Source organism: Sycon ciliatum, chromosome 9, assembly GCF_964019385.1.
Source record: "Sycon ciliatum chromosome 9, ocSycCili1.1, whole genome shotgun sequence".
NCBI classification, from domain to species: Eukaryota; Metazoa; Porifera; class Calcarea; order Leucosolenida; family Sycettidae; genus Sycon; species Sycon ciliatum.
The window spans coordinates 9,914,442-9,929,656 of record NC_088651.1 but is presented as its reverse complement, the minus strand read 5'-3'; the positions used below and the strand labels follow the sequence as shown (position 1 = coordinate 9,929,656).

At 48.7% G+C, this 15,215-nt stretch overlaps 1 protein-coding gene across 1 annotated transcript in view; it reads left to right on the top strand.

Annotated features, from left to right (window-relative positions):
- Nucleotides 1-14,929, top strand: part of LOC135824246 (ankyrin repeat, PH and SEC7 domain containing protein secG-like) — a 56,989-nt gene extending 42,060 nt beyond the window's left edge. The window contains exons 7-8 of the mRNA XM_065336976.1: nucleotides 14,194-14,292; nucleotides 14,852-14,929. Of these exons, the coding sequence (XP_065193048.1) occupies nucleotides 14,194-14,292; nucleotides 14,852-14,929 (177 nt within the window). The remainder of the gene's footprint in view (nucleotides 1-14,193; nucleotides 14,293-14,851) is intronic.
- The last annotated feature ends 286 nt before the right edge of the window (nucleotides 14,930-15,215 follow it).

Genomic DNA, 15,215 nt, shown 5'->3' with positions numbered 1-15,215 from the left:
GTACTGTCCCTGAACATCTGCAGCCTCCGCCAGAAGCTGCAGGATCTAATGCAACTGGCCTCTACTTGTGTGCCCAATGTAATAGCTGTCTCAGAAACTTGGCTCGATGGTACAATTACAACAGCAGAAATGTCCATACCAGGTTACACCCTACATCGCCTAGACCGTTGCGGGAACTTGGGTGGTGGTGTGTGTATATACACTGATGTCGGACTGAAATGCCACCCCCGGCCAGATCTTGCCACACAGGATATTGGAGTGCTGCTGGGTAGAGGTGAGGGCCCAGCCGAAGCCTTGTCTCATTGCCTGTCTGTATCGGCCACCTCATATGCGAGTGTCTTACTGGCAGACCCTGGAAGCGACGTTCACTCGTGCGATGAGGGAGCCAAAGGATGTCATAATCTGTGGTGACTTCAATGTTGACTATAGCTGCCAGAGTGGTCAACTCTCCTATCTATCTGATATCGCGAATACCCTCGGACTGTCACAAAGTGTGAGTCAGGCCACAAGAATCGGAATTACGGGATCACAAACCACCCTGGACTTAGTATTTAGTACGTTGCTGTGCAGAGCCCCAACCATTGTCTCCCCAGTATCATTTAGTGACCATTCGGCTGTCATCTCTACCCTGGCAACCACTGCTGACTGTGCACCCCAGAGTGCTCAACCGCAGACTCGGCACCTCCGAGGCATCAACATGGAAATGTTTCGCAATGACCTCGTGGCTGCAAACTTGTGCTCCTTGGATGGATCGTGTGATGAGATGTGGACTCGATGGCTGCAGAAGTTCCTGGATATCCTAGACAAACATGCTCCTTTGAGGACCCGCCGCACCAAAACACGCAAACATGTTCCTTGGATGGATGCAAACCTGCTGGCCACAATGTCTAGTCGAAACCGGGCCCACCGCAAATGGCTACGCACCTGCAACCCTGTGGACCATGAAGCTTTCCGCCAGACCAGACGTGATGTGAACCAGCTTAACCGACGACTCAAGGCCTGCTACTATCAGGATCAGTTTGCCAATGCGGAAGGTCAGCCAAGACAGACATGGAGAGTGATTAACCAGGTATCAGGCAGAACACGGACCCACACTGCTCCTCAATGCCCCCCCCCCCCCCCCCCGGATGAAATCGGACAAGTGTTTGCGGACATCGTCACCGATGCAACTCGCCCAAAGGTGCTGTCCATCCCCTCTGGTCCGCATGCAAGTACTGATCTCTGCTGTTTCAAGCCAGTATCCATCGCATGTGTACGCAAGTTGCTCAGCAGTGTAGATACGACAAAGTCAACGGGCAGTGATGGCGTACCTGCTCTTGTACTAGCAGCATGCTCTGACCTCTTAGCTCCATCAGTAACTCTCATCTTCAACAAGTCACTTTCCGAAGGGAGATTTCCACTATCCATGAAACTTGCAAATATCACCCCTGTGTACAAGAGCGGCGACCCTACTAAGGCCACCAATTTCAGGCCTGTTTCTCTGTTGCCGATTATCTCAAAGATCCTTGAGCGCATCGTACATTCGCAACTCACTGAATTCTTGACCACCCACAGCCTCTACCCAGATTGCCAGTTCGGATTCCGGAAACAGCACTCAACAGAGGATGCTGTTGTGATGGCATCAGAGGCCTTTGCCAATGCCAAAGACTCCGGTGTAACAGGTTTAATCAAACTTGAAAAGTAAGAGGCCTGGTTGAGCGTGCCTCGACCAGTTATATACAAATGTGATAGTATACATGTGGCAATGGCGCCAATGAAGGTGCTAATAGACAGGCGTAAGACGCATGAGGTGCGAGGGAGTGTAAAGTTATAGAGAACAGGGGAAAACTGTTACATCATCCCCCTCCTATGGAGAGGAAGGAGCTTATAACCCAAATGCTCAAGTGGAATAGAGTACAATAAGCGCAAACACGTGCGAGACGAAAAAAGGCTTTGCACTGAAGTAACACAATAAGATGACTGAAACTCCATGCAAATTAAAGTGTAATAAGCTCAACAAATGTGTAAGGTGAAACTAGAAGTTCAACTGCAAAACTCAGCGGGCAGAAGCCAAGGTTTTGTACTTCTGAAGTGGAACAATGTCATTACCAGATTCATCCAACAAATAATGTTCAGGCTCCCAAGTGGCATCAGAGTAGCCTTGCCACTTGACTAGGTACTGAAGCTGATTCTGCCGGCGGCGGTGACTGAGAATGTTCTCCACCACATAGCGGGCATGACCATCAAGGTCCGTGATAGGCGGAGGCGTAGGCTGTCTCCTATTAGGAATAGCGTTCTTCTCGTAGGCACGGAGTGCCGACACATTAAATACCGGGTGACAGCGGCTGGTATGAGGCAACTTGAGCTTGTAGGCATTCGGGCCGACCACATGGGTTATAGGAAAGGGGCCAAACCACTTGGGGCGTAATTTATGGGATGGTCGGTCCCGAGCTTCAGGAGTCAGGAGGAAATCCCGGTAGACCATTACCAAATCTCCCACCTTCAGCTTTCCCTCGACCCTTGTCCGATCTGCATAGAAGGCCTGACGAGCTTGAGCTGCCACTAACGCATCTTGTGAGATCTTGACCGCGTCTTGTCTTGCTTGCAACCAATCAGCTGAATCTCTGCCTCCCTGAATAGGGTTGAGGAAGTCGGGTGGCGCTCTGGGATTTAGACCGTAATTTAAGAAGAACGGTGTGTTTCCTGTAGATGATTGAGTAGCGCTGTTGATAGAAAACTCACAGAGAGGTAGGAGCATATCCCAGTTATCTTGTTTATGATTTACAAAAGCCCTCAGCACATCCTCTACTATTCTGTTTACTCGTTCAGTTAGGCCATCTGTCTGAGGGTGATTGGCAGTACTAAATGCTAGTTTCGTTCCTAAGCGATCAAACAATTCCTGAAAAAATGCTGCCGTAAATCTTGGATCACGATCACATACAATACTAGAACTCAAACCATGAAGTCGAAATACATGTTGAATATACAGATCAGCACTTCCTTTAGCGTCAATAGTAGAGGAAGTAGGTGCTAAATGTACACACTTTGTCAAGCGGTCTACAAATACATATATAGCATCATGACCTGTATCGGTCCTAGGCAAACCCATGATAAAATCCATCGAGATATCCGCCCACGGCTGACTGGGCACTGGTAAATTCTGCAAGAGACCAGTTTTTAGCTGGCCGCCTTTAACTCGTTGGCAGACGTCACATGACTTGACAAACGCCTTTACATCCAGTCCCATTCTGGGCCAATAGAAATATCTAGCGAGTCTGAAATAGGTGCGATCTCGACCGGGATGCCCCGCAGTCACACAGTCATGGTATTCTTGAAGCAGGGCGAGTCGGAGTTTGCTACTCTTTGGAATACATAACCTGTTCTGTGGTGAAGATCTGAGATAAAGATAACCGGGTGTTTCATTTAGAAGGTAACGGTCGTGCAGATTGTCATGGCTTGAATTTTTCAGTCTCCTGATAATGGGAGCAAGATCCTTGTCGCACTTGTAACCGCTGACAATTAACTGCGCTAAGTCTGGATTAATCTCTAGGGTATGCTCTATGGCATTCAACTGAATGTTAGGAGGATAGGATGACCCGCCTATTTCAGAATCACTGAACAGATCTGGACGGCGTGAAAGCGGGTCGGCAATGTTTTTCTTTCCTGGTTTGTGAAAGACCGTAAAGTCATAGTCAGCTAAAAACTCTACCCATCTTGCCTCACGCTTGGTGAGAGTCGGTTTGGTTCGTAAATAGACAACACCCATATTATCAGTCATCAGGTCAAAGTGGCGGAATAGATAGATTCTCCAGCACTTTAATGCAAATACCACAGCCAACGTTTCCCTCTCGGCCGCAGTATAGTTGCGTTCTGCAGCTGACAGTTTCCGACTACAATAGGCTACGGGATGCAAATCCATATCTTCTCCCTGCTGCAGGAGCACACCCGCCACGGCAAAGTCACTTGCGTCAGTTTCTACCGTGAAGCTTTTCTCAACATCGGCCAGTTGCAACACTGGCGCCTCGAGTAATGCTGATTTTAGAGACTCGAATGCCTTCTGTCTAGCAGCGCTCCATTCAAAGCGTGAATTTTTTCCGGTGATTTCTTCTAATGGACGAGAGATGGTCGAGTGTCGATCTATGAACCTTCGGAAATAGTTTGCAAAGCCAAGAAACTTCCTCACATCAGTTACTGACGACGGAGTTGGCCATGTTTCCACAGCACTTATCTTCTTGGGATCAGGGGAAATTGATGTGCCGTTGATTTTATGCCCCAAGAAGAGAACTTCTCTCACGCCGAATTCGCATTTAGACTGTTTGCAATACAGCTCACTATTTCTAAGTGTTTCTAGAACTGTTTGAAGATGATGCTGATGATCTTCCCAGGTCTTGCTGAAAACTAGAATGTCATCCAAGAATACTACAACGAATTTTCGGAGATGCGGTTGCAGAATAGAGTTCATGAGTGACTGAAAGGTGGCCGGGGCATTAGTCAGCCCGAATCCCATGACTCTAAATTGGAAGTGGCCGAACGGCGTATTAATGGCCGTCTTAGAAACATCCGAGTCTTGAATTCTGATTTGATTGTACCCCGACCGCAAGTCCAACTTGGAGAAATATGCACTGCCCTGGATCGTGTCGAATAAGTCATCAATATTAGGAAGACAAGCTTTGTTTTTGATCGTAATTCTATTCAATTCTCGCCAATCGCACACCATTCTCAGAGTACCATCCGACTTTTTCACAAAAAACACAGGTGCACCGTATGGCGACTTACTTGGCTCAATGAATCCCTTCTCAAGTAATTCTGACAGCTGTGACTGGAGCTCGTCCATCTCCGGTTTCGGCAGGCGGTAGGCGGGTCGAGACGGTGGTCTGGCTCCATCTTCTATCTGGATTTCATGGTCGACTGGTCTCTTCGGTGGAAGCTCATTCGGCAGCTCGTCTGGAAATAAATCCTGGTACCTCTTGAGCAGGTTCTGGATGTCTTGTTGCTCTGATTCCTGGAGTTGTGGCCCGGAACGATTCTCCTCGTTTGCAGCAGTGACCCATGCAAGAAACCCCTCGGCTCCACTCCTCAGGGCATGACGAGCTTGTCGGCCACTGATAAACATGCTTTCCACAGATGGCCGGTCGGCTGTCGGCGGGTTAGCTGAAGGCAATTTGGCAACAAAGGGCTCACCGTCCAACTGAACTTCGTTCGTACGGAAGTTGATGCTGGGGTTGTTCCTTGTAAGCCACGGCTTGCCAAGAATAGCGTCGTAGCGAGTCAGGGGATACACAGTAAAGTGCTGTTCCTCACTGAAGCCCCCGACTGTCACCCTTAGCGTGCGTGTGGAAATCTGCGGGACCTCGCTGGTCGAGCCGTCCGCCAATGTTACGCTCAGCACTGCTGAGCTTGCATCCGTGTCAAGATGATGCTTTCGAACAAAACTGTCTGCAATGAAGTCATGCGTCGAACCGGAATCTATCAGCATCACTGCACGGCGACCGCCGATCTTTCCCTGTATGCGCAGTAGGTCGTGTTCAGGTTCATTGCCGACGCTGACGTTGCTGACATGACACCTTTCTGCAACGGGACAATTTCCTACAGCTATGGGTGTCTCCGGCTCCGTAGGTTCCTGGAGAGCAACGTCTTCAACCTCCAGAGCTCCGAACCGGTTAGCGACTGGTACCGGCGTGGGTGCTTCGGTCGTCGCCAGTAAGCGCACCCCCTTTCTTACTGGCGACCAGCGTTTGGGTAGCGCTGTCCACCGTCAGTACAGTCTTTAGCGAGGTGGCCTGGCTTCCTGCAAGCAAAGCAGTGTCCCATTGCTCGCAGTTGGACACGCTCTTGGTCCGTCAGCTTGCGGAGGCCCTGACCACGGAAGCTGGGCACGGAACGCGACTCTCTACTGGCTGGTGGCCCCGACGCCGGTGGCCCTGACGACTGCTCCACGGTGTTTGCTGCCATGACAGCTTGCTCCAGGGTACGTGGATGCTCACGCATGACCTGTCGCTGGATGTGCGGAACTAGACCCCTGACGAACAGCAGCGCTCTGGTGTGGTGGTCGATTTCCGGCACTTGCAGGCTGAGGCGAGTGAAAGCAGCAATGTATGCGTCCAGCGACCCGCGCTGCGCTGCGGAAATTAGTCCCATACGCGATATTTCCTCGTTGTGCCGTGGTCCGTACACATCGCCAAGTGCCGCTTTCAGAGCAGGCCAGTCGGAAAACACTTGGTTAGCTTCCAATGCCGCTATCAACCAAAGACGAGCGTTTCCAGTCAAAAATCCTGCCGCGTAGTCGACCCTCTGTGCCGCATTTGGGAGTGCCAACGACCGTAGGGCCATGTCCATTGCAAACGTCCATTCTTTGAATGTAGCGGAATCTCCTCCAAACACAGGCGGCTCTTTTGTAAGGCGGGGTGTTGGCTCCCACGGTTCCGAGTTCGGATGTATCGTTCGGTTTCCTTGGCTGACGCGCTGAGCGGTCTTGATATCGTTTATCAGCCGAACGACGAGTACGAGGAGCGTAAGCAGAGCGACCAGAACACCTGCCAAAAGCAGAGTAGTAACCATCCTCTGCTACCAGTGTAACAGGTTTAATCAAACTTGAAAAGTAAGAGGCCTGGTTGAGCGTGCCTCGACCAGTTATATACAAATGTGATAGTATACATGTGGCAATGGCGCCAATGAAGGTGCTAATAGACAGGCGTAAGACGCATGAGGTGCGAGGGAGTGTAAAGTTATAGAGAACAGGGGAAAACTGTTACATCCGGACTCTCAACTTGCGCCGCCTTTGTTGACATGTCGAAGGCATTCGACAAGGTTCAACATGGCACCCTCATCCGCGACCTCTTCAGTATTGGTGTTGGTGGAAGTGCGCTGAATTGGCTGGCAGACTACTTAAGTGACCGGCAGCAAAGAGTTGTCATTGGGAACCAGCACAGCAAGGTATTCCAGCCCAGCAGTGGTGTGCCCCAGGGTTCCGTACTTGGTCCTCTGCTGTTTGTCCTCTATGTCCGTGGTGTGGCAGCTGAAGTGCAACCGTATGGTGTGCGGACAGTTCAGTTCGCAGATGACATCATGCTCTATATTAGTAGCAGGGACAAACATCAGCTGGAACGCAATATGTCTTCTGCAGTTACACACCTGGCCAGATGGCTTGCCAGCAGGAACCTGGTACTAAACGAGAGTAAAACCCAGATTTTGTTCATCCCTGCCCATCGTTCTGTGAATCCTCGTGTCAGCGTTATGTGCTCTGGAGTTCAACTGGCACAAGTAGAATCCGCAAAGTATCTTGGTGTCCACATGGACCAAGATCTAAAGTGGACCACAATGGTCAACCAGATCGCCAAGCGAGCTGCCTGTAAAATAGCTGTCCTGTTTAGAAACAGGCGCTGCATGCCCCTCCCGTGCCGCATCACATACCTGAAGTCCCTGATCCTTCCTGTATGCTAGCAACTGTTTCTCTGCTGGCCTCACCTCACATCAGCTCGAGCGCCTAGAGCGGCTACTCAAGCGCGCAGTCTGCTGTGTTTACAACGCTCCATTTGCATCACCATCTGCGCCGCTGTATTGCCAATTGCGATTGCACTCGCTAGAAGTTATGTACTGCCACAAGCTGCTTGGCTACACTTGGCGCTGCCTTCAGGGTAAATGCAGCACATTGCTTACCAATATGTTCAGTCCTCTTAATGCCGGCCGTGCTACACGTAGTCAGGGAAATCGAGCACTTAAATTTCCAGTCACTAAGACATCCGCTGGCACACATTCTGCCTCATTCCAATGTGTATCACTGTGGAACAGGCTCCAGCCCGACATCAGGAAAATCCCACAGTACCACCGATTCATGCGATCCCTCCCAGCACATGCTGCTTTTCAGTAATGCCACTGCCCGCTGTACTATTATTTCCTTTACTGGCCTAACTGGCTTTAACAAAGTAATACTTTACTACCCACTCTACTCAGTGTCATTACCTTCATTGGCCTTTTATAATTTATTCTCCTTTTTAGTCGATATCATGTAATTAGGCAAATTTGCCTGTTTGTTCTTCGACTCTAAATAAACAAACAAACAAACAAACAACCTTCCAACTTGGAAGGCTCAGGTTCGGAAAGGTCAAAGAGGGGAAGGAAAGCGCAACAAAGAAGAGCACGAGCTACGCATCACGGCAACAAAGAATGCCGAAAGTTACTGGATGATGATGAAACAAGTAAGACTATTGGACATACCGGCCTTACTACAACTCGACGACGCAAAGCAACAGACCACCCAACTTGGGAGGCTCAAGTCTATGTAATAAACATAGAAAGGGGAAGCTAAGCGAAGACGAATTGTGACAAAACGAAACGTCAACATCCTACTGAACTCCACTATCATGTATGATGGACTAGATATGTACAATAACAAGTAGTTCCATACGACGTTACGTTTCGCCGTATAGGTCATGACGGCTCATCAGGTGTGCAAAATGTAACTCGGATGGTGAGCCAATTAAATTATTGTGAAAAAGAAGAAGGACAAAATGTTACGAGTTATGAATAACTGTCCATCACCGTAACCAGATCTTATACAGTCAGAGAGTGCGACAAAATGGCACAAAACTTTTCTTCCCCTCTTGGACCTTTCCGAACCTGAGCCTTCCAAGTTGGAAGGTTGTCGGTTTGCGCCTTGGAGAAATGTTAGAGCTAGGTTGACGTCAGGTCGCCGAATGTCTCAGTACTCCTTGTCAGTTTTGTGCCATTTTGTCGCACTCGCTGACTGTATAAGATCTGGTTACGTAGGTGGACAGTTAGTCATAACTCGTGAAATTTTGCCCTTCTTCTTTTTCACAATGAAAACATGTCCTTGCCTGTAATGTGATAGGCAGTGTATATACCGTATTTTTCCGGTTGTAAGTCGACCTTTTACGACTTAAAATAGAAGGAGAAAGGTTGGGGGTCGACTTACAACCGGGATTCGACTTATAACCGGGAACTATCAGAATCTTACAAAAAATGACCTGAACTGCATGCACGAGTGCACTATGTGTACACATTTTTCCAGTTTATTGGTCTTTTGAAGAATTGGGATGTTATAACCTCCAACAAGGAATGTTTTGATTTGTTGATGTGTTAATAGCAGGGAGGGGTTAGTGGTGCTTCTTTGGGTGAAAACTTTAAAACGCAGAATTGAGACCTCCGGATACGGGGGTCGACCTATAACCGGGGTCGACTTACAATCGGTAAAATACGTTACACCTTCCTCAGGGTGTTCAGACTCCACTGTAGCAACTTCATGTTTCACACAGTTATACGCCACCACCCAAAAGAGGTCTCTCGGGTATAGTGTGTAGACTATGTAATCGTGACATGTAATATAATTGGTTTGTATCTTACACTCAAAAGTTCCAGGAACTGAGACCGACCAGTTTTTATTTACATGGCACGAACGATTACAAAGGATATGCAAGATAGAAAAGGAGACGAAAGAAATTACATGACTGTGTTGAAGCAAGAGAGAAGAAGAACTGGATAGAAAAGCAGGTAAACGGGCTATCAAAGCACAAGCGGATGCAAAAACGCTGTCCTCATCACAGCGTGCACATACAAGTGCACCTACAATCAGCGCATACGACGCCAGCGTACTGCATGCATCAAATACGGAAAACGCATGCACTGAAAATGTAGCCAGGTCGATCCTCGATCTCGACTGAGTACAGTTCGTTCAGTCCGGGTAGCCAAATTAGTACCTCACGACGTCAACTAAACTAAACACAAAAAATTTAAATACACCGTGCGTGCACTTAAACTCAAGAAAATCAAACTACTAGTGCGAAGGAAAATAAAGGAACGTAACTACGTCATCAAACAGTGCAGCAGAGCAGTCTACTGACTAAAATCCAGCATGGATACTACCGTACTGGCAATATGGTCGCAGTGAGGCCATGAAGCGTTACATTGGCACATGTTTACCGCACGCAGGGCGTTACATGCAAAGTCGCACAGGAGCCGTTACACAGGTTTCTATATTGCCGCAGTCCTTTTTTTGCTATTGCCGCATCACTTTTTTGCTATTGCCGCATCATTTTTTTGCTATTGCCGCATCATTTTTTGCAAACTGCAATGAAAAGATCGCCGCACCCCGCCGGACGCGCGTTACGAACGCAACGAAAATTTGTCGCACTAGCCTGGTCGCGCGTTACGCCGCACCCCCCTGCGTTACGCGTTAATAATAATAATAATAATAATACCACAGCACGCGTAATAATATAATTATGTGGGTAGAATTATACGTTCCGCTTCTGTCCTATCTCCTATGATCAAATTCCATTATCAAGGTAATTATTAACACGGCGCACTGATGACCTGTGACGCCAGATCATGGATTGTCGGCCAGATTTCTCCATGTAGGCTTGTCCAGAGCGATGGCCCTCACATTTCCCAGCTGACTGCTGCGCTTCAAGTCGATGTTCCTCCTCTGTAAGTCGCTTGTGATGCGCTTCGCAATGGATGTCCTTGGACGTCCACGCCCAACCTTGGCATCTCCCGCAAAATAGCCCGTCAGCGCGATCCATGGCGGCGCATCCCTGTCCATACGGAGAATATGGCCGGTTAGCTGCCATCTTCTCCTGTCCACGATGTCAGATAGTGGTTCCGTGTTGCACCTCTCATACAGCTCAGTATTTGATATCCTGGCTGGGTAGACTATGCCAATGAGCCGTCGGCGCTGCTTCCGGTGGAAAACGTTAAGCGATTCTGCTTGTGCTGCCGTGAGCCCCCATGCGCCGCAGTTATACAAAAGAACGGGCAGAACCAGGGCATTATACAGGCGGATGCGCCTCTGCTCACTGACCTTCCCACGCCTCAGCCAGAGGCTATACATCCTGCCATATGCACTCGAAGCGAGGTCTTTCCTCCGCTCCAGGTCCTCACTGTCGCCAATGACGGACTCTAGCTGCCTGCTGGACCGCCAGGAGTCTGAAGTTGATGTCAGATGCAAGAATTCGGTCTTGGTCTCGTTTACTGTAAGGGACCAATCCCCGAGTTCTGCGCTAATGATGGGGAGGCTTCGCTTCAGCCACTCCTCACTGGTTGAGTACAATGTCACATCATCGGCGTAACCTGTTTCTCCGGGTATGTGACGGTCGGCGAAAGGGCGTTCGGGAAGGTTTGCTCTCACTTGGCGCAGTGCTGCCTCCAGGTAACAAATAAAAAGAACAGGGCTCAAGCCATCTCCCTGGGGGGTGCCGATGGTGCTGAGAAACGGATTGGCAGTTGCCTTTCCTACTTTCACTGATATTTGTGTGTGGAACAGTAGGTGCTGGATCATGCGCACTTCATCGGGGCCAGTCACTAATGCCATGACGTCTAACAGTTTGGTGCGATCGATCGTGTCGAACGCACGGGACATGTCAATCCCCAGCATGTGGCATTCCCAGTTTTATCGAGTCGCCTTGGCCGCAATCCATCGCTGTGTCCATACCACATCTGTTGTACTTCGGCCTTGTCTGAAGCCAGATTGAGTTGGACCAACATAACGAGCAACGTCCTTTGCGATTCGGCAGAGCATTACAAGGGAGAAAACTTTTCGGATGGTGTTCAGGAGGACAATGGGACGCAGGCTAGTCACGGGTCCTCTAGGTTTTTTTGGTTTTTGTAAAGGAATCAGTGTGCCAAGTCCGATGAACGATGACATGTCGGCACCCTCTGCTACGCTTTGGTTGATGACTATGCGGCAACATATATTGCCAGTACGGTACGACATCTTGGCACTTGCCTAACACATTGATCAAGGATACTGCAGAGCAAATAACGTAGACACAGGTAAGACAATTCAATTACAGATCAATAAATTCAATGCTCAAGAAATAATTCAAACAAACCAGCATGGCATAGCCTAGCATAGCAGCACATAGCCAGGGAATCAAGTAGGAGTTACAGTCATGACGACATCTGACGCACATTCACTGAAGACCTTTCCCATGACAAGGCCATACACAACATTCTCCGCACCAAAGGGCTTCAGTCAACTGAATCAAAAATTACGCCCAGCCGAGTATCCAGTGCCACATTGTGAGACTTTCGGTCCAACTCACAATCTTCTGAATCGGCACACTCAATTCGTTGACAACAAATGACAACAACTTCGCAGCAAGACACGCCGACGGATATCCATGCAACCTGAACAGGATACTGGTGAGATCTGGTAGCAGTGACAGCCCGGGATCGACCATGTTGATCAGCGATGCTGCTCCGGTGTACGCTGACTCGTTGAAGACGACTCGTGTCTTTGTTGTCGTAGCGTCGCGGCGGAATACTTTGTGATGTGGCATGTAGTAACCAGCACTCTCTGGGTGTGGCTCTTTCTCGGTGGTGTCCAACGCCAAATACTCGTTGATCAGGACTTTATCATACACTGTCCGCTGACCTTTGCTCTCCAACTGCTTCAGTAGCACTTGCGCCGCTGCCATCGCTTGGTTGAGGTTGTCTGGGGTTTCATCGATCGCCACAGCAATCCAACCTGGTAGAATGTACCGCAACGATCAATCGGGAAGTCGGGTAACGTCTTGATAACTTTGGGAAATTCTTCCATCATCCATAGGCGGTCTATCTCGACACAGCTGACACTGACGGCCGGTGGCTGGGCAGCGCACATAGCTGGATCCGACAACTCGACCCCGACAATCAGGCACTCTGCCGACGCGAATTGATGCTCGTCATCCATGATCGGTTTCGTCGTCTTCGTCCTCCGACCATGGGTGGTTTGATAGGCCATACCTTTTCGGCGAACGCTTTCATGTCCTTGGCATAAAACTTTTTCTCGATCATGAATGCCTTCATGTTAGCACCGACAGACTCCAGCAGCACTTGCTGTACTATGGACACAAACAGTCCACTCTTGTCCACCTGGCTGGTCCCACTGCGGCTTGATGACTCAGGCATTGCAAGTTTCGCCCACTTCTCTGTTTTTCTTATTGTTCGCACCACAAACTGGTAAAATCTCTCATCGCTCTTTTGCACCATGGACACCAACGCCTGCCAGGCCAAGTCGGCGGTCTTTCCATGTGCAGTTAGCAGCTCACGCTTGGTGTCCGCAAACGTGCTGCATCCGTAGCATGCGCTCTCTAGCTTGCTGCCAGCAACAGCAACGCGCAATGTGATCAGGCGCTCGTCTTCACTGAACTCGTTCTGTGCCGCCATGTCGTCGAATAACTCAAGGTAGGACTCTACCCTTTGCTTACCATCAAACTTAGGTATCTTAATGGCTGGCTTCCTCGTCATGGCACTACTATTCAGAATGCTCCTGACGACTCTAGAGGGTATGGACTGTATGATTTGCTCCTCGAACTCTGCGACCCTCTAGCGACGACAGCAGCATCCTGAATAGTAGTGCCATCACGAGGAAACCAGCCATCATGATGCCTAAGTTTGATGGTAAGCAAACGGTAGAGTCCTACCTTGAGTTATTCGAGGACGTAGCAGCACAGAACGAGTTCAGTGAAGACGAGTACCTGATCAGATTGCGCGTTGCTGTTGCTAGCAGCAAGGTAGAGAGCGCATGCTACGGATGCAACACATTTGCGGACGCCAAGCGCGAGCTGCTAACTGCAGATGGAAAGACCGCCGACAAGGCCTGGCAGGCGTTGGTGTCCATGGTGCAAAAGAGCGATGAGAGTTTTTACCTGGGCTTCTATCTAGTTCTTCTTCTCTCTTGCTTAAACATAGTCATGTAATTTCTTTCGTCTCCTTTTCTATCTTGCATATCCTATGTTATCGTTACGCCATGTAAATAAATACTGGTCGGTGTCAGTTCCTGGAACCTTTGAGTGTAAGATACACAACAATAGTGGACAAACAACTAAACATGTTCTTTGTTTGTTAGTTGCTGAACATTCATTTGTGTTATAGTGGGGAAAGGCACCACTTCACTTTGTCAGTGGCCAGCGTTGTATCGACTGTATGCGGCATCTACTGGACAGCAAAGTCAATCCAAACCTGTCCTATAATTTAAGTTGATGAACATGCTGTTGTACTATTATTGTGGTAGGTAGTATAGTGTCTATGTCATGTACAGACAGTATTATGGGCGCACAAGCTAGTACATGTGACTGAGAACTTCTCTGTCTCATTTGTAAAATATACTGCAGTAATCACACCATCAGAATAATACACCAATTTTCCCCTGAGTTATGCAAGTCAGAAGAGGTTTTCTTTTGTTTATCACTGCTTGTACCTATTGCTGTACTACAGGATAAACGGACGCCACTTCACTATGGCACTATTGAGAACAATACCGACTGCGTTCTGCATCTACTGCAAGCTGGAGCTAACCCAGATCAAGGAGATAAGGCAGGTTATGGAACAGACATTTCAATATACTCTGCTAATGCATTTCCTGCAAACTAACTATAAAGAAATCAAGGACTATGTTGGTAAACTGCTGGAAAAGTGCTCAATGTGCCGGGCGAAGAGATTTTTTCCAAACCAACAAATCTAGCTCCAGGCTAACGATTTAGTCCGCTTGCCAGAGCCTAATCGTGACTTGAAAAAAATAATAATAATAATAATACAGAACTATAACTATAATGTAACACCCACAGCACCACCTACCTCCTCGACCCAGTCACTGCGCCTCCTGGTGACTAATGCTTTTAGCTTAGCAAACAAATTTGGAGAATTTGTCCACACTGTCACGCAACACAATGTAGACATCGCTGTTGTGACCGAGACCAGGTTTGATGCAACTATCATGCCAGCTAAAGAGATGCGAAAAGACCACCAACAATCTATTAGATCATGACTAGTTCACATTCCACGTTGAAAGTACTGTCCCTGAACATCTGCAGCCTCCGCCAGAAGCTGCAGGATCTAATGCAACTGGCCTCTACTTGTGTGCCCAATGTAATAGCTGTCTCAGAAACTTGGCTCGATGGTACAATTACAACAGCAGAAATGTCCATACCAGGTTACACCCTACATCGCCTAGACCGTTGCGGGAACTTGGGTGGTGGTGTGTGTATATACACTGATGTCGGACTGAAATGCCACCCCCGGCCAGATCTTGCCACACAGGATATTGAGTGCTGCTGGGTAGAGGTGAAGGCCCAGCCGAAGCCTTGTCTCATTGCCTGTCTGTATCGGCCACCTCATATGCGAGTGTCTTACTGGCAGACCCTGGAAGCGACGTTCACTCGTGCGATGAGGGAGCCAAAGGATGTCATAATCTGTGGTGACTTCAATGTTGACTATAGCTGCCAGAGTGGTCAACTCTC